At 66.3% G+C, this 18,144-nt stretch overlaps 1 protein-coding gene across 7 annotated transcripts in view; it reads right to left on the bottom strand.

The window, feature by feature from the left end:
• MROH1 (maestro heat like repeat family member 1) overlaps positions 1-18,144 on the bottom strand; it is a 62,906-nt gene that overhangs the window by 2,626 nt on the left and 42,136 nt on the right. For 6 of the 7 annotated variants that reach the window (XM_081792100.1, XM_081792103.1, XM_081792099.1 and 3 more), the window contains 14 exons: positions 18,070-18,096; positions 17,004-17,126; positions 16,685-16,764; positions 16,474-16,585; positions 16,299-16,394; positions 15,664-15,768; positions 13,414-13,549; positions 13,195-13,307; positions 12,189-12,341; positions 7,025-7,179; positions 4,163-4,328; positions 3,395-3,591; positions 843-980; positions 313-427 (listed from right to left, as the gene is read on the bottom strand). In XM_081792100.1, coding sequence (XP_081648226.1) covers positions 313-427; positions 843-980; positions 3,395-3,591; positions 4,163-4,328; positions 7,025-7,179; positions 12,189-12,341; positions 13,195-13,307; positions 13,414-13,549; positions 15,664-15,768; positions 16,299-16,394; positions 16,474-16,585; positions 16,685-16,764; positions 17,004-17,126; positions 18,070-18,096 — 1,716 coding nt within the window. The remainder of the gene's footprint in view (positions 1-312; positions 428-842; positions 981-3,394; positions 3,592-4,162; positions 4,329-7,024; positions 7,180-12,188; positions 12,342-13,194; positions 13,308-13,413; positions 13,550-15,663; positions 15,769-16,298; positions 16,395-16,473; positions 16,586-16,684; positions 16,765-17,003; positions 17,127-18,069; positions 18,097-18,144) is intronic. The other variant, XM_081792104.1, reaches the window with a different exon arrangement.

The raw sequence follows: 18,144 nt of genomic DNA, 5'->3' as shown, positions 1-18,144 counted from the left end.
GCTCCCAATGCTGTGGCCTTTGGGCAAGTCTTGGCATTGTCGGCCACAAGGGGGCATCCAAGGGAGGCTCGGGCCTTGTGGCTGCTGGTGCGTCCCCCCTGAGGGCCCAGCACAGACCGCACAGCCGAGGCCTCCACTGAACAGAGTGGGATTGTCACCAGACCCGGCCCGGCGGCCTCTGGACCCAGCAGCGCCAAGCAGGAACTGGGCGATGGCCCCGGCTGGCTGGGGAGGCCGGTGCCTGCCTGTGTGGAGGGGGCTTCCTTCCCCACCCTCCCAGGCCCTCAGCAGATCGGAACAAGGGACAAGTACCTCGGCCAGGAAAGCTGTGGAGGTGACCCTCTGGATCTCATACACACTGCTCTGTGTGGACACGAGCGCCTTCATCACCAGGGGCAGCCGGGGGCCTGCACACTTGGCCATGGCGCTGTGGAAGGAGGCCACGCAGCGCAGGTGCTGGGACCTCGGTCTGCTCCGAAGCCACCCAAGCCAACGTGGACCCAAGGGGTTGCCCCTGCCTCCCAGCCTGCTTGGTCAAGGGCCCCGGCCCATAAGGCCCTCGCCCCAGGTGCCGAACCCTGAACATCCTCCCTCCCTAGCATCCTAGCCCACCTCACCAGGCCTCCGTAGAGGGGCCTTCCCGCTGTCCCCCACCCCGAGACTGTCAACGTGGCCAGAAGCTCAGAGCTGCGTTGGTGGCCTCTCCGCTTCCACACACGTGGCAGAGGCCCCAAGCTGGGCTCACTGGCTCCCAGGTGCCCCTAAATGTCTGCCGTCAGAGAGCCTGGCCTACTGTGCCTCAGCGGTGCTGGAGCCTGTGTGCAGGGGCACGGCCCCCTTACCTGGCCAGCCGGGTGACCCCCTCCTCGTGTCCTGCCGAGGTCCTGAGCAGCTGCCAGCCCCCCTCCAGCTCCACACGCCGCACCACGTCCTCATTACCCCCCCGGAGCAGCATAGCCTGCAGAGCATCCACTGCGCAGCTGCGGGACACGGGGGGGTGGGTTTGGGGGGCGGGGTGAGGGCGGCAGAGGCCCCGTGCGTCCCTCTGCTCCGTACCATACGCACAGACCCGTGCTCTTGGGGAGCAGCCTCCCCTCTCTGGTCTCAAGCTGCTGAGACATCTGGCCACCCATCCCCCACGACGGGCAGCGTCCCCAAGACCCTCTGGAAGCAGGCAGGGCCCTCAGGCACTTTTAGGGTAACAACCAACAGCTTTTGTCCCTTGCTTTAAAGACCTTCATTAATTAAACTAAGACAAGAAGAAAAAGAAAACAAAATCGTTAACAAAAATGAACCCAAAAGACAGATTGGCGTCTGACTCTTCTTGCCCGGGCAGCACGGAGCCTTCGGATGAGTGCCTGGGAAACCCAGTGTCGGTGGGCAGGGCGGAGCAGGGTCTCCAAAGGCCTGGGGCTGTGGCTGCACCACAGACGTGTCTGGCCTCAGACATGCCCGACCCCCTGAGAATCAGGCTCTGTTCCTGCACCTAAGTCCCCTGCTTTGGCGTGTGCACAGCCACACCCACCCTGGGACACCCTGGAGCCCAAGGAGGGGACCACAGATGGGGCTCTGTGCCAGTGAGGAAGGGCCTCCCACCTGGGAGCCAGGATGTGCCCGGCTCCCTCTACAAACTCGGCCAGGGCTGGGCTGGGCTGGGCTGGGCTGAGCCTGCTGCTGTGCCTGCTCCCACAGCCCTGCAGGCACTTGGCTCTCCTGTCTCCCTGGTTGGTGGGGGCCGCGCCCACGGGGCCCAGCTGGGGCACGCGGGGCTGGCAGCGGGCAGGCCGCAGGGGCACGGCCCATGGTCCCGGGTCGGGGGTGGGGGGTGGGGAGCAGCATCGGTCTGGCCCCCCGGGAGAACCTCACACCAAAACCCGAGGCCCGAAGAGAGCTCGTCAGGGCTCTCGGAACCCCACGTGGGAGCCTTGGGGCCATAGCAGCCCTGGCCCGGTGTTGACCTCGCCCCTGCGAGTGGCCACCTCTCACTCCAGGCCTCACACCGGCCTGCAGGTGCACGTGGCCCCGCACCGCCGGCCCTGGGAGCTCCCGGCCCAGGGTGGACACTTGGCCTGACACGGCCAGCAACCGAGGTAGGGGCATCCACCAGGTGGCCTGCCTTTGACCAAGACGGCTCATTTAGGGCGATTTTTGGCTACGACGGATCTAAGGTGGGGAGATGCAGGTTTGGCTGAGAAGGCGCCTCCCCGGCTCGTCCACCCCGCTGCCCGGAGCTTTTACGGATGCGGCCCGTACTGTGGGCTGACGGGCCCCCTCTACCTGCGCCTGGCTCTGCACACGTCTCAGCTCAGGGGGTGGCAGCCCAGGGGCCCCGCTGAGGGCTCACGAGCCGTGGCGTGCAGTCCCGGCGGTGTCTGCCAGCGCATTCGCATTTTCTGCTTGGTCTGCGCAGAGCCCGGCGGGCTCCGGCACGCGGCCCCTCCCAGAGCGCCCGGGCCGCTCCGGCGGCGGGGCGGGGCGGGGCGTACCGACGCTGCCCCCGTCTGTCCCCACCAAGGGGCACGGGGCCCGTCCGGCCCCACGTGCCTGGAACGGGTGGGGAGCTCTGCAGGCCCTGGGGTATCAGCTTCCTCCCTTTGCCCTGTGGCCCCGGGGCAGTCGTTTGGGCTCCGAAGTGCCACTACGGTGGGCCCAGGGACGACCCCAGGGACCGACGCCCGAGCTGCTGAAGCCCTCCGCCCACCACCTCCCTCAAGCAGCTCCACCCTGCCTGTCCCGCTCTCCCGCCCCAGGGCCCATACCCCCAAAAAGAGCAGGGAGGTGAAGAGAGGGAAGGTGCCTGCACAGGCCAGTGGTGTGGGCGCTGGTGCTGAGCCCTGCCCGCGGGGCCGGGGATCTGACCCCTGTAAGGGGGCCCTGGGGAGAGGCGGTGAGGCCACTGCGTGGTTTCTGCCTGAAGAAGCGGCTCTGGTGCAGAGCGTAGAAGGAGCAGAGACCCAGGGCTGAGCACCGAGGCTGCAGACACGGGGGTGGAGGTGGGGGCTCAGCCCAGGCCCCGCGTGCACCCCGAATACTCCCTGTAGCCCCACCTCCCGAAAGGCGGTGCTACTCTGGGCCCACCTGAGTGTCCCCACACGGCCCCTGCGGGCCGCCCTGAGGACGGCACCACCCCACAGGCTTGGGGCCGCCTCTCCCACGGTGCCTGTCCCGGACACGGCCCGAGGAAACCGCGCCGCCAGGGTGGACAGTGCAGCCTGGAACATCATCCCTGGGGCGGGGGGCAGCGGGGGGGGGGGGTCTCAGCTCCCCAGGCACACGCTAGCTCCTGAGTCTGAGTCGGGGCCCCAGTGTGGTGCCCGCCCTTCCCATGCTGTACGCCCCCGCCAGGACGCCAGGCACGCAGTGGTGCTGCGGCGCCAGAGGAGGAGCCGGTTACCTGCAGGGCTCGAGGCTCCTGGGGGCCACAGCTGAGCCCACGCTCCTCCTCTCCTTGGCCTGCAGGCTCCGGGGCAGCAGGACGCCCAGGGTGCAGCCGACCCGCAGCAGGAGCGCGGCAAACAGCTGTGGGTACAGCTCGAGCACCGCGGGCCCAGACTCCAGGGCGCTCAGGACCTCGTGCAGGGCACACGTGGCCTGCGGACAGGGGCCGCTTCAGGCTCAGCCCTCCCACCGGAGCCCTTTCTAACGGGGCTGGCGACGGTGAAGGCTGGGCTCTGCACCCCAGAACCACACCAGCCCGAAGCCCCTGCCGGGCTGAGAGGTCTCGGTCCTGGGGCGGCGGGGGCGGGGGGGGGGGGGTGAGCGGGAGGCCCCCGGGGCAGGAGGCAGGCACGGGGGCAGCGTGACCCCCTTGGGGACAGGCCTCCGACCATCTGCCCTTGCTTCCATAGCAGGAGGAGGAGGAAATTCTCACAGCTGCTTTTACTGCTGGAAATGTTGCCAAGCCAGGCTTGCTTTTTTCCGCAGGATGAAACGGAGCGGTTTCCCTTGGGGACCAACACCTGTGGGGCCTTTACGAGCCTGGGCTCCGAGCTGGCCTGGCTCCGGCGCCCCCATTAGCTGCCAGGTGCCTGAGGGGTGGCACCCAGGCCCCCTGTGGGGTCCTCCTCCCGCCAGGGGCAGCGCGGCCCCTCACCCGGCCCCCTCACCACGCAGGAAGCAGGCAGAAGGGGGCAACGCGCATCAGCCCCGGGGCCCCACTCACCGCAAGGGGCAGCAGCGTGGCCTCGCGGCCAGGAGAGCTGCTTAGCAGGAAGGCCCGGGTCTCCTTGAACGGGACGTCCCTGCTCATCTTCTCCAGGAGCAGCCCCAGGACCTGTGTGGTGAGGCTGGGCTCCAGGGCCAGCGCCCGCCACAGGGTGCAGGTGTGGCTGCCGCAGGGCAGAAGGACAGTCACCTCCAGGCCACCGCCGGCTCGGCTCCACACCCCAGATGCACCCACAAGACTCCGAGGGCTCCACTCCGGGCAGGCGGTGCCCCGACCTGGCATCCAAACGAACCCACCCCGTCCCCTGACCCCGGTGAGCAGCACTGGCAATAGAGGGCAGGGAGAAAAGTCTCGGCCTGAACAGAGGCCCTGAAGTCCCCTGGGAGCTGCCAGAAGCAAACAGGAGGCTTTCCTGCAGGAGACAGCCTCGTTCGGCCTCGGGGGCGAGACCCCACAGAAGCTACAGCTCTTAATACGCTTACAGACCGAAACGACAGACCTCAAGCACCTAACGGGAACCGGAAACTCCAAAACTCGATAAGCAACTCTTAAAATTTATTTGGAGAGAGAGCAGGGCAGAGGGGCAGACAGAACCCCCAGCAGGCTCTGCAGCGTCAGCAGAGCCCCACGCGAGACTCGAACTCACAAACCGTGAGTTCACGACCTGAGCCAAAACCAAGAGTCGGTCATCACTTAACCCACGGAGGCCCCCCCCCCTCCGCCCTGAGGTGCCCCTCGAGAAGCAACTCTGAAAGAGAACCCACGGCCCTTCGGAAACGACACACGGGACGCTGCGCCCCGCAGAGGCAACTGGCGGCAGCCCGAGCAGAGCAGGGGTGACGTGGGACAAGTGGAAGGTCACGGGAAGAAGTCACCTGCAGCCAGCACAAGAAAGACCAGTGGAAATTCAGAGACCAGAACCAGAGACGTGAGGGGTGGGGTGACAGGCTGTCCCAGAAGCACAGGGTGGAGAGAGGATCTGAAAAGACAAGGGCTGGCGAGTGTTCAGAACGCACGAGGACGAAGGAAAGCAGGCTGCGGGCCCCTGCCGGCAACAGGCGGGACACCAGTGACAAGCGCCCGGCCCGTGCGCAGCGGAGAAAAGCCGGAGGGCTTCCTTCAGAACGACAGCATTAGTGAGTCCCGTGGGAGTCAGAGAACAGCCACGTGCCCCCTCCCGGCACAGGAGACCGGCCCGACCCCAACGCCGACCATACCAAAGTAATATCCCCGGAGGGCGGCCAGAGGAACATGTCTTCCGATGGCAACAGTAAAGAGCTCGCCCCCCACAGTCTGGAGGACCTACTTCAGGTGAAGGAGAGCGAGGGGCCAAGATGCCACCAGGAGAGAGGGACACCGGGGAGGCACGGGGCTTCGCCGCTGGGCAGCCCCGTCCACCTGCGTCCAGGGCAGGGCACGGCACGCTTCCGACACAGACACCAACGCGGAGGCAAATGGGTGTGCCACGTTCCGAGAATACTTCGCGTGTGGGCAAATTTTAATTCCGTGTGATTTTCACACATCATGAAATACTCTTTAAAAAATTTTTTTTCTAACCGTTTGTAAGTTTAAAATTCATTCTGGGCTCGCCAGCCATACAAAAACAGGCGGTGGGTCACATTTGACCCCCTGCGCCAGGACCGTCCGGCGCCTGGACGCGGCCGGCGTGTCGCCCACGGCTGCAGCGCAGCATGACGACGAGCAGCGGCGCGTGCACCGCGAAGACAGCGCACTACCCCGAGGAAGCCAGGAGAAAATTGCATACGATTCTGCTTACACTGATTCTGTTTGAGTCCAAGATCAGGCAAAATGCCTGTCTGACGATAGCAGTCAGACAGCGGCGACCTTTGGGGTTTCGAGAAGGGCCGGGCGGGAGCCGCCTGGGGGATGGCCGCCTGCAGGCACGGGACGCTGCAGCCAGCGGTGTGGACAGTGTGTGCTCTTCAGCGAGAAGCAGGTGGCAGGTGCGTGAGCAGACCCAGCAGGGCCACTGACGGCGGGCAACACACGACCCTACCCTGTCCTGTAGGTGAGGACATGCCGGGGGCGGGGGGGGGGGGGGGGGGGGAAGGGGGCAAAGGCCCGGGCTGCCCGAAGGGAGGCAGTCGTGAGCCAGGCTCTGCGCACACAGGGTCACTCTCAGGGCAACCACTAGAACAGAAAGAGGGCTGACAACTTCCAAACTAATTCAGGGGAAGACCAATCTATAAAAAGAGCCCGTCGGCCACAAGACACAAGAAAGATGATCAGTACAGAAGAGGAGCGGCAAAGAGGGGTCCCCGCTGAGGCTGCCGTCCCGTCCCACCGCGTCGGTGGGGAGATGCAGCCACTTACGCTGGAAGGACAGACGGACGAGGAAAGGTTGGCGGGGACGGGATGGAAATGCAGAAGGCACTCCCGGGGAGGAGGGGCCGTGACCGTGCGCTCACCCCCGCCCAGCGGCACACCCCCAGAGCGGACACGCGTCAGGGAGAATGGCGGCGCCCGACGGCGGGGCCGACGGTACCAACCGCGCCGGGGTCCGAGACCACTCCCAGCCATGCGCACGGCAAAGGCAGGACCAGGGCACGGTCCTCGGCCGGGAGAGACGCTCTCCTGTGAGGCTAGTGGGTGGAAACTCGTGGGCGGAAACCCGGGAGCTGGGGGTGTGAGTGGGGGTGCACGGGGTGGGGGGCTGGGGATGGCGACAGGCGCCCTGCAGAAGAGAAGTGGGGACAGAGAACGCGGGAAGGGGCCAGGGGTGCCGGGGCGCCACGCGGGCCAGACGGGACCCTCGAGTGCCGAGTCTGGGCTGACCTCGGCTTGCGGCCCAGGCAGCCGGGACCCCATCCGCCCCGAAGGCCGGCAGGCGCAGGGTACCTGTCAAAGGGCAGGGGGCCGCCCAGGAGGCTGGACACCACGGCCGCACAGTGCTGGGACGCCAGGAGGTACACGCTGTGCTGTGCGGCCTGCAGGACGTGCTCCTCTCGGGTCTCCTGCAGCTTCGAGCGCAGAACACTCACAATCTCGGGCACCTGTGGGGCGGGGACCGCGGGGGTCAGGCCCTGGGCACACCCGCCCCAGGAGGCGTTCCAGCGCCATCAGAGCCGCCAGCTGTGAGCCCCCCAGCCAGGGTCATGGGGGGCGGGAATCCCGCGGGATCACCGCCGGCCACCACGGAGAGAGACGCCACATCCCGGTGCGGGGACCCAGATTCCACGCGGGAGGCCACCAGAGCGGAGCGCGTGCCAGGGCACACACGGGCAGCATTTGCGTGACACATGGAGCACGGAGGCCGGCAGCTGCGATGGCCCCGCACGCCCCCACGTGGGGACGCAAGCCCCGGGCCCCTGGAGGCAGTGCGCGGCCGCCCTCGCCCAGCAAAGGCAAGGTAAGCGGTGGGCTGTGACAGCGAGGACCAGGAAGGGGACGCTCGTTCTTGGACCGCGGCTGGCAGGCTGCTGTCATCCCAGAAGCGAGAGGGGCCATCCGGTGCAAGAAGGGGCAGCCAGAGCACAGCCCAGGCCCCGACGCGGCAAGCGGGCCCTCTTCTGGGCATGGGCTTGTCACTGTGGGTGCCCAGGGCTCTTGGGAAAGGGGTGCCAGGCCCCACCACGAGGATCCCCTACTGCCCCGGCCGCGCAGCGGGAAGACACCACAGTCCAAGACGACAGCAGACAGACGGCGGCAGGGACACAGTCCCTGGACAGGGACAGCCGACTGTGGACTCGGCCACCTCCCAGGTGCCCTGGCGGAGCCGGCCGAGGAGCCCACCCGGCGGCCGGGCAGCAGGAGGAGCAGGGAGGTACAGGTCTTGGCTCCGACCTGGAACCTTCCAGGCCAGGCCCATGCCTGCTCGTGTGGTAGAGTCTTGCAAGCGTGCGGGGCACAAGAGGTGCGCAACTGGGATGTTAGGAAACGTGGGAGGCCACGTGCCTGGAGTGGGGCAGGCCAGCGGTCCCTACCCGGCCATGGGGACCGGTGTCCTTACCACCGTTTCTCGAAAGGCTTGTCGCCACGATGACACTCGCTGCACAACTGTGGGTGCAGCAAGCGGATCCTGCTCCCACTGCCCGCCTTCTCCCGAGCCGCCCGCCCCCCCCCCCACCCAGCTGCCGCTGCCGGGGTACAGAGTGTCCCTAACCCCAGCCCCAGGGCTCTGGCAGGAAGGAGGTGTTTTCCACACCGGCTGGGCCGGGGCCCGGCTCCCACTGATGCAGGAACATCTGTGGGCCCTTCCCGTCCGAGTTCACTGCTAAAGCGGCCAAGGCCAGCGGCGCTCCCCCTTCCCCTGGGCTCCCGGCCTGGACACACGCCTCGCTCGTGCACTTAACGTTCCCGTCCCTCCTGCGCTAACGTAACCGTGGATCTTCCCCACGTGCGTCCGTCCCGGGGTGGGTTTTCGAGCCGGAGTGTGGCGGCTTCTCCTCCTTCCTTCACTTCGCTGCCTCCTGTCCGGGATGTTGGCTCTTTCCCCGACTTGTCTCCTCAGAGGTGTTTCTAATCGTCTCCGTGGGTTTATCTGTCCCCTCTAGCGTTTTCCTTGCTCTTGCGGATTTTCTTCGGCGGCCGGAACCCACTGGGGCGCGTGAACGGCTCCGATCCGTGCGACTCGTGAGCGTGGCAGCAGGCCCCGGTGCTCGGCCGCGGGGGGGCCCGCGGGCTGGGGTCTGTGCCGGTGAGCCGGCTCCGTCCGGTCTCAGCCGGGGGTCTGCGTTCCGACGGCCCGCGCGCCCTCCACCTTCCGGGCAGCCCCAGGGCTCACCTTCACCGGCCCTGCGCCCGTGCCCCAGGCTGGGGTCCACCCCTCACGGCGCGGCCTCCCGCCGTGCGCTCTCTTCACGGCTCCGCCGAGCCAGGACGCGCCACGCGGTCCAGCCCTCGGCGGTCTCTCGTACAGACACAGGGTCGTGCCGCGCGAGGACACTGCCATCACCCCAGGGAAGCCGCGTGTGCGTTAACCACCCGGCCCCGGCCCCCGACCCCCTCCCGGCCCTGTGGACTCACACACTAGGTGGCCTCTGGTGGCTGCTGTCTTTCATGGGGCACAACGTTTTCAAGGCTCATCCACGCGGAGCGTGTTTCATACTTCACTCCTCCGGGTTGCCGAGTGACATTTGAGCGTACGGGTGGGATGTGTTTTATTTACGTTTATTAACCGGCAGACATTCAGGTTCCTTCATTTGGCCATTAAGCACAACGCTGCCGTGAGCGTCTACACGCCGGTCTTCGCGGGGACGTCTGTCTCCACGTCTCTCGGGCACGCGCCTGAGCCGGGGGCCGCCGGGCCGGAGCTGCCGGGAGGCCTCCACAGCAGCAGCCCCGTTTCGCTTGCAGAGGGTCTCCTCTCACCTGTTCCCCTTGGCTTCGCCAGCACACGTCCCCCCAACCCAACCTCCCTCCCGAGACGACCCAGGTCAGGAGCCGGCGCCCTCCCGTCTTGCCCTCTGCGCTCACGCTACGACATGCTCTGTTTCACCATCGCTGCACGCTGGGGCCGGGGGCCCTCGGTCCGTCCGGTCACGCCGCCCGCCAAGACCACGTTTTCTGATTCCGTGTCGGAGACGTTCAACAGTGCCCTGGTGTCCCTAACAGGGCCCCCCGCCAAGGCCTCTCAGGGCAGGGAGGAAAGTGGTGGCCCGCGTGACCTCCGCAGGTGCAGGATGCGAGCGTGCCCGTCACGCAGAAGACGGAGGTGCGTGTCACAGACGCGCTGAAGCACAAGCCCGGCCGTCAGCAGTCCCGCTCCGCGGGGCGAGGGGGCTGCGTGTCGCGTCTGTGGGCCGAAGCTGGGAAGGGTACCGTGCAGGCGGCAGCACCCTGAGCCCCCGCCGGCGGGTGCGGCACGCCGGGCCCATGAAAGGAGCCTTCCTCTGTCGGGAACGGGGGCTCCAAAAAAACAAACCAGGCAGAAGCTTCACGACAACGGATTTGGTGGTGATTCTTTGGCCATGACACCCAAGGAACAGGCAACGAAGGCAAAAACCTAGGCCTGCGTCGGATCGGAAAACCTTTTGTGCGCGAGGAGCACCTGGCAACTCCTGATCTCAGGGCCTAGGTTCAACGCCCCCCCGCCACACCCTGCCCCAGGCATGGAGCCTCTTACAAAACAACGACGACTTTTAGGTGTCCGAGGACACAATCGAGGGCTACAGAATGGGAAAACACTCCCGGGTCACACACCCGATACTGTGCTGGTGGTCAGGCCATACAGAGGACCGCACAGCCAACAACAACAGACCAAACAACGTCATCTCAAAACGGGCAAAGGTCACAGACAGGTCTCCCAGAAGACAGACAAATGGCCAAGTGCGTCGTCAGGAATCCTGAGGGAAATGAAGTCAAAAGCACTCTGAGGGGCCACCTCACACCCAGCAGGAGGGCTGCGATCAACAAAACAAAAACAAGTGTGGCTGAGGACTCGGGGGAAAGGGAGCCCTCTGCACGGCTGGCGGTGCGGCCGCCGTGGGAACAGAGGAGGCTCCTCCAAACGTTCAAAGAGGCCCGAACGACCCAGCGCCCCCGCCGTGGGCAATTCACCCAAGGGCCAGCTGTCTGCACACCCGTTACAGCAGCACTCACAGCCGGATGGACACCCGGAGTGCGGCCCGCGTACCCACGCACCAGGAACACCAGCGGCCCCGGCCTCCAAACTGGCCCGTCCCCTCCACGCGCATGGGGCCTCCGGGGCCCCTCTCTACCACTCAGGTCCAAGCGGGGGAGCCCCGCTGAGTGCAGAATAAAATCCCAGCCTTCCCCCAGCAAACCCTGCCGTGGCCGTGCCCTCCCGTCACACCTGCAGCCCGTTGGCAAGTGCCTCCCGAGGGGACACCCTCTCTCTCCAGGGTCACCGCGCACAGCTCTCCTGCCACGTGGCCCTTTCTGATGCTCTTCCACCTTCTCCATCAGCAAACTCCTGTTCGTCCCTCCCTGAGAAGGTACTTGTGGCATATACGTGTCCGTGTGCCCACGAGTGCGTACGTATGTGCGTGCGTATCTCTGACGGAGAGCTCGTATCCGGAATACATAAAGTCCTGGCTCAGATCAACAGGAGAAAGGCAGACAACCCAGAAAAAAAATGGGCAAGGCACGGGTGTCTCCGGCTGCGCACGGCACACACGTACACACGTACAAAAGCGTTCAACTTCACGAGCCACCAGAGAAACGCGAGTCCCGCTCAACATGGAGCCGCCACTCACCCCCAGGACGACGCGGACCAGTGCCGGCAACGGTGCGGCCTGTGTCCCCGACAGAAACACACCCTCAAGCGGCCCACGGCAACGCGGCCCCTCCTGGGAACCGTACGCGTGCCCACCGAGGCGGCAGCCAGGCGGTGCGCGGGCGCGGGCGACGGTGTGCGTGACCTCACGCCGGCAGGGGCGGCACACGAGGGCACGAAGGGTGTGAGTCCGTCTCTACGGGGTACGAACCAGCCGGTGCTCCGCACCGCAGGGAGGCAGGGGCAGCCTGCGGGGTGTCGGCTTGGGGGCACGGGGACTCCAGAGCGGGCAGACGCCTGTGCGTGCACATCCGTGGGAACCCCCAGGATGAGTTCGTGCTCTGCTGGGACGCTCCACTTCCAGAGGGAGCCTCAAACCCCTCCTGGCCAACAGGCCCGCCTCTCAGGGATTCACAGGGCGGGCGCTGAAGCAGCCACCCGACCCCTGGAGCCCACCTCGCGCCCGCGGGGACCCGAGCGCGGAACGTGTGTGTCAGACGTCACTGCACACGCGCTGACGCAGGGCCGCTGCTGACGCACGACTGGGAACAACTACGCAGACAGCCACCTGAGCTCCCAAGGGCACACAGAGGTGACAGGGTGAACGGGAAGGCCACAAGGAGCAGGCGGCACGTGAGCGCCCCGGGCAGGGCCCCCGTGGGCCAGCCAGCTGTGGGACTCTCGGAAGGGCCCGGAGCAGAGGGCCCAGCCAGTGCCCACCCGCCGCAGGGCTCCGCGCCCCCCGCGTTTTCCTTCCCCTTCCCCTTCCTTTTTCCAGGCCCCAGCCCGGCCCCTCCCCTCCCTGCCCCGCCCCGCCCCCCTCACCTTCTCCTGGAGCATGCTCCCTCGCTCCCTCAGCAGGCAGTTGACCATGATGGTAGCCGCCCTCGAACAGTTCTTGTCCGGGTCTCCCAGACTCTCAAACAAGGTCAGCAGGAGGCTGATGAGTTGCTCTGGCGGGAGGCGCTTGGCAATAATCTAGGACGACGGCTGTGTCAGAAGAACTGAGCCGGTGGGGACACAGACCCAGCATCCCGGGGTCAGGGGCTGCCGGGTGCCTCTTCCAGCCGCCCTCGCCCCCTCGTGGGTGCGGGGGCGAGGTGGCGGCTCGCGCACAGGAGGCGCGCTGGGGCTGAAGCCTGGCCCTGCCGGGACACGGGGTGCCTCCGGGACCTGCCTGACCCAGGCCCCTGGAAGGTAGTCTGGGGGCGGCTGCCCTCCTGACCCGTGGGGTGGCCTGCAGGTGTCCAGACTGCAGGGTCAAGGGTGGGGGGTGGCACATCCGCCCTGAGCAGCCCAGCCACGGACCGGAGCCCCCTCCTCGTCTGGTCAGCACAGCAGAGCGAGCCACTCATTAAAGCAGACAGACAGCACACAGAACGGAAGGGACACAAAACCACAGACGGCAGCCGCGCCACGTCTGGCCCCAGCCGCACACCTCCCACTCCACCCGGAGTCCCCCAGGGCTGCGTCTTTTCCTCCCGCCGAGTCCTCCCTCCCCACCCAGGAAGGGCCCCGTTCACCCCCTCCCTTCCTTCTTCCGCAGGAGAGCACGCCGCCTCGGGACCCGAGGGCCAGGTCCAGATACCAGATGGCGTAGGAGTGCCGTCCTGGCGTGGGGGCTCACAGCGCAGGCTGGGGCAGCTTCCTCGGCTCTCTGGAGCCGGCAGCTGAGCTCCCGACGCCCCTGCTGCTGGGCCTCGGAGGGCTGACCCCAGGAAGGTGGAAGCAGGGCCAGCCCGCTGGCCCCGTGGCACACCCACCCGGCGCCCTGCAGAGCCCGTGGCATGCTCGGAGCTGGCTGCTGTGACGGCGCCACCCCGGCGGGTACCTGGGCTATGCTGTGGCAGGTGTGGAAGAGGACGGCGGGGTCGGGGTGCACGAGGCCTTCTTTGAGGGCGAGGAGCTGCTCGGCCACATCATCCCGGTAGTCACGGGAGAAGCCTTCAGAGGCAAGGCAGAGGGAGGCCGGGCAGGTGCTTCCCTGGCCCCCAAGGCCCAGGCTCCACCCCCTCCTCCCTCCAGCAGCTCTGTCCAGCCAGGGGCTCACCCTCATAGCCCAGCTGGAGGTACAGCAGGGCGTGGACGCAGCTCACAGCCTCCTGGCGGGTGGCAGGCCACAAGTCCGCACACCGTGGGGAGAAGAGGCCAATGAGGAGGCCCAGGTTGTGGAAGGGCACCAGGGCCTGGAGAGGCAGAAGGAGGGGGCCCTCGTGCAACACTGGGGGGGACAGAGAGAAGGGCCAGGCCCCCCAAGATGCCAGGAGTGGGCAGGTGTCCCTGCACCAGCTGGACCCAGGCACAGGCAGGGGTGTGACCAGTACAGCTCCTCGGTGAGCTGCTCCCCTGCCAGGACCCCTAAGAGGAGGAGGGTCCGGCAGCAGGTGTGTGCGGGCAGAGGGGCGATCAGGAGATAAAGAGGGAGTTCCCACGGGCAGCAGAGGGGGGCAGGGCTCTGCTGATCCTGGCCAGGAGGCGTGGGACGTTCCCTCCCCTAGAACACAGGTCCCGTCAGGTGAAGGGCTGTGTGAGATCTCCTTTCGCCCTAGCGGGGTCCTGGGCCCATCTTCCGGGGCCTAGTCTTCCCGGCCAGATACAGAGCCCTGCCTGCCCCACGCTGAACAAACGGCCTTGCGACATCAGTTGCACACCGCTCGGTCTCCTGCCTCCACCTGCCCCCATCGGCCCGCCACGCATGAGGCCTCCTGGGGAAGCGCCCGCACCCTGTCCGTGCACAGGCGCCTTTAAGGGAGAGTCAGGCTCCGCCGCTCTGAGGGCTCGGCTGAAGGCCCTCACCCTGGCCGTAGGCTGCAGGGAGGACCTTGGGGGCCAGCCACCGTTCCTCCCAGCGAGGCCAGACATCTGTCACCTCACACACAAAGGTGAACTCTGCTTAGACTGGGCTTATGTGAAAAGCAGGCCAGGAAAGAATTTGTGGGAAAAGGCCACCTAAGCTCGCTCAGAAGCGAAAACCATCCAGACACAGGCAGCAGGTCCAGCGAGACAAACAATCAGGGTCTGGGTAGGTAAAAAACCAAAACAAAACAACAAACAAACAAACAAACAAACAAACAAAAAACCAAGAGAAAAGACCACAAGCATCTACTCCTGATAAACATCCTCATTAAGACAGACCAGGGGTGCCCAGGTCGCTCAGTCGGTTAGGCCGACTTTGGCTCAGGTCATGATCTCACTGTCCGTGAGCTTGAGCCCCACGATGGGCTTCGTGCTGATGGTCGCATACCCCGCTTGGGATTCTCTCTCCGCGCCCCTCCTCTCCTCTCCCACCCGTGTGCATTCTCTCTCTCACAAAGTAACAGATACACTTAAGAAAAGAAAGACGCAGCTGGAACAGGATAGAGGATACCTAGCAGTGCAACTATCTAGAGGCTGGGGGCCGCTGTCAGTCCCCACTTTGTTCTGGAAACACCAGGCAACACGAGAGGCCGAGAGGCACAGGTGTTGGGGGGAAAGGCCAAATTATCAGCATCTGTAAGCGACACGACTGTGCTTCTGGAAGCACAGGAGAACTAACGCTCATTAGAAACGACGACGGGGTCTTACGAACCGCCTCGCGTCTCAGAGTCCACAAACCCCCGCTTTCCGTGTGCACTAACTACAGTCACAGTTACTGACAGCGCTTGCAGAAGGCGCTTCGCTGGCAAAGGCACCAAAATCTCTCACGGCAGAGCCGCGTGAAGATGCCGTCCCGCGTTTCCGAGCGGCCTGGGTGGAAAGACCTATTACTGACGGATGCTCAACAAGTTAATCCATCGGTCCCACGCAATCCCTATCAAAATCACAACAGGGGTGTTTCAGGACGGCGTGAAATTTATCCGAGGATCACCCAGACCAACGGCCTTGTGCGCACAGCCGCGAAGCCCCGACAGCGTGGCCCCGAGCCCCCCCGAAGTGCCAGACAACCACGCGCTTCCCGGACTGAGCCCCTTCGCAGCCCACCCCTACTGCTCCAGAACCCCTGCCTCTGCCCAAACGTCCTCGCTTTCTTTTACCCGGCCCCCACCTCCCCTTCCCCGCAGCTGACGCGGGGGCTCCCGAGGAGAGGGGTGCCCGTCAGGTTTTACTCTGAGTGGCCAGCCCTGAGGGCGACTCCTGGTCCCGACCGGCCCCTCTGTGCACGTCTCCGGAAAGAGGATGGCGGGACCCCCGGAATGTGGAACCGCCAGAGGAGCACCGGGGAGCTGGGAGGGTGCTGTGGGACGTGGGGGCCGCGCACAGCAGCCCCCGGGCCAGGGGACCCAGGACCGAGGCCGGAGCAGGGGAGTCGCCTGGTACTCACGCTGACGTGCAGGTGCTCCAGGAAGTGCTGCAGCAGGCAGGCGCTTAGGCCCAGCGCCCGCACCCTCTCGTGGCCCCGCGGGGACCTGATCCACGGGCTCAGGTGCTGGGGGAGAGGGGGCTTCGCGTGGGTGCCGGGGCAGGGCTGAGCCCGGGAAGCAGCGGCCTGCGCACTGCGGGAGGCTCGGCGCCCCTGCCACCCCAGGCGGACCGAGAGCGAACCAGGCCTACCAGGGGACGGGCTGCCTCTGCAAGCAGGTCAGCCTCGCCCCTGCGACTGCAGCGCCGGAAAGGGCAGGGAGGGGTGCGGCCTGGCTACCACGTGGCCGCCCCGCCATCCCGACAGCCCTAGAGGGTCAGGGGCTCCCATCCGGGGCCCGAGTGGTCTCTCCATCCCCGTGCCACGCAGCGGAGGGGAGGCGAGGGGAGGCTCCTGTGTGGGCCCACCCCCACCCGCCCACCTGTCCAGGCAGGGCCGCCCTCCTGTTCACAGACGCCCCTCCCATACGCTTGCAGGGAGCACCGAACTCCGCGGCGCCCCCGGCGCAGGCAGAGCCAGGCAAGCCAGGCGTGGGGCCGGCTGCCGGGGGCGGGGGGCGGGGGGCACCCCCAGGGCGGGGCGCACCCACCGCACACCTCCACCAGGATCTGCAGGCCCTGCGGGGTCATGTTCCGCCGAAGGAGGCTTGTCAGCAAATCCTCAAGGGCGTGCGTGGTGTCCAGGTACAGTGACTAGAAAGAGATGAGGCCGCCAGTGACCCCGGTGCCTGCAGCGGCCTGCCCGCTGCCCGCCGTGGATGCAGGGCGATACCTCCTGGCGGTCCTCCTCCTCCTCGGGCTCAGGCAGCACAGCCATGACGCTGTGTAGACAGCCGCGGATCAAGTCCGCCTGCACTCGCTCTTCCAGCGCTGGCTCCAGGGAGCTGAACCGCAGTCAAGGCCCCGTGCCACACCCCTTGTCCAGAGGCCACGTGCACGGAGGGGCCCCCCACAGCCCCCCCCACACCCGGAGGAAAGGATACACCAGGTAAGTGCAGGCAAGCATGGCCTTCTTCCGAACGGGCGTTCTCAGGGAGTCTGGGGGCTCTGCCTTGATGAACTCCTGGGGGAGCCAGCCCCGTGACTCAGCCCTTGGCCCAAGCACCAGCCTTCCTCCTGGTCAGCCATCTGCCCGGCGCTGGCCTCTGGCCAACTCTGTCCCCCAACCCAAGTGGGTGCCGGGCCCCTCGCTGCATGCGCCCCCCCCCCCCCCCCCCCCGTCGTCTCCAGGCCCACCTCCCCCGTCTAGGGCAGCGCCCTGGGAGCCACCCTAGCACCGGCCGGGCCCCGCCCAGAGCTCACCATCATCTGTGCCACCAGCTCCGCTTTCCTCGAGAAGTGGAAAGAGCCAGCCTGGGCACTGCTGCAGATGGCCTGGCTGGCCATGCACACGCTCTGGATGAGACACAGCTTCAGAACCGGGTCCTGGAAGGACACAGGACTGCAGGGGGGCCACCAACGCCTGCCCCCACAGCACGGCTCTGCCCCGAGGTGGGCGGCCGCTGCCTCTCTGCCCTTGGGGTGGAATCCAGAACAGAAGGCCACCCAGAGTGACAGCCCTCAGGCCCCGCAGCCACACACGTTCCTCCCTGAGGGGCTCTCAGCCTGTCCTCCTCCAGCTCTTGCCACGCAGACCAGGGGGCCTGGAGCCCCTGCGGCACTCGGCTCTCGGCCTGGCTCGGGCAGACAGCACGCTGTGTCCCCTGCACCCTGGGGTGTGGCTGGAAGGGCACCTCAAGGTGGGAGGAGAAGGGAACACACCCAAGAAGAGCCCCAGCAGAGCGGGACTGTCCCCCTGCCCGTCCCACCGACTCGGCCTCTGGGGAGTCAGGAAAGGGGGTGTGGGGAGCTGTCCTGGGGACACGAAGTCCAGGAAGAGACAAGTCTCAGAATACCCTCCCCTCCAGCCAACCCCAGGAGACCCCAGAGGGTCTCCTCTTCAAGGGGAAGGCCCAGCCACTCCTAGAGAGGTGTTAGTGCCCAGTTAGTGCCAGAGATCCCAGAGAGGAAACACGTTAGTGAGGCTCGGCAGGAGGTGGGCGTCGTGAGCATCGGGGAGCAGAGCCCCAGCCTGTGGCCTGCCAGCCAGCCGCTCAGAAGCCCTCCGGCCATCCTTCTGTCCACCCACCACCCAGCATCCAGGCCGGGACACTAGCTCCTGGGCCCCTACTGTGGCTGTAAGAGGAGAGGCTGCTCCGAGGTGAGTGGGGACCCGTCCGGCACGATGCTCCCCGATGCTATCCCTGGGGACTGGGACCGGGGAGCCCCAGGGGGCGTCCCCCTGGCTTCTGCCCCTGAAGCTCACAACCAGGCCAGCCCAGGGAAAAGAGAAAAGGCATAGTTCACACTTAGCCCCTACACACTGTACCTTGGTCTCTACCTTTATTCCCAGAACCTGACAACAAAAGTGAAGTGAGTTAAAACGCGACGCTCTGGCGGTGAC

This window comes from Panthera onca, chromosome F2, assembly GCF_046562875.1.
Source record: "Panthera onca isolate mPanOnc1 chromosome F2, mPanOnc1 haplotype 2, whole genome shotgun sequence".
In the NCBI taxonomy this organism is placed as follows: domain Eukaryota; kingdom Metazoa; phylum Chordata; class Mammalia; order Carnivora; family Felidae; genus Panthera; species Panthera onca.
Note: the sequence above shows the minus strand (reverse complement) of the source record. Positions and strands in the feature narration are given on the sequence as shown.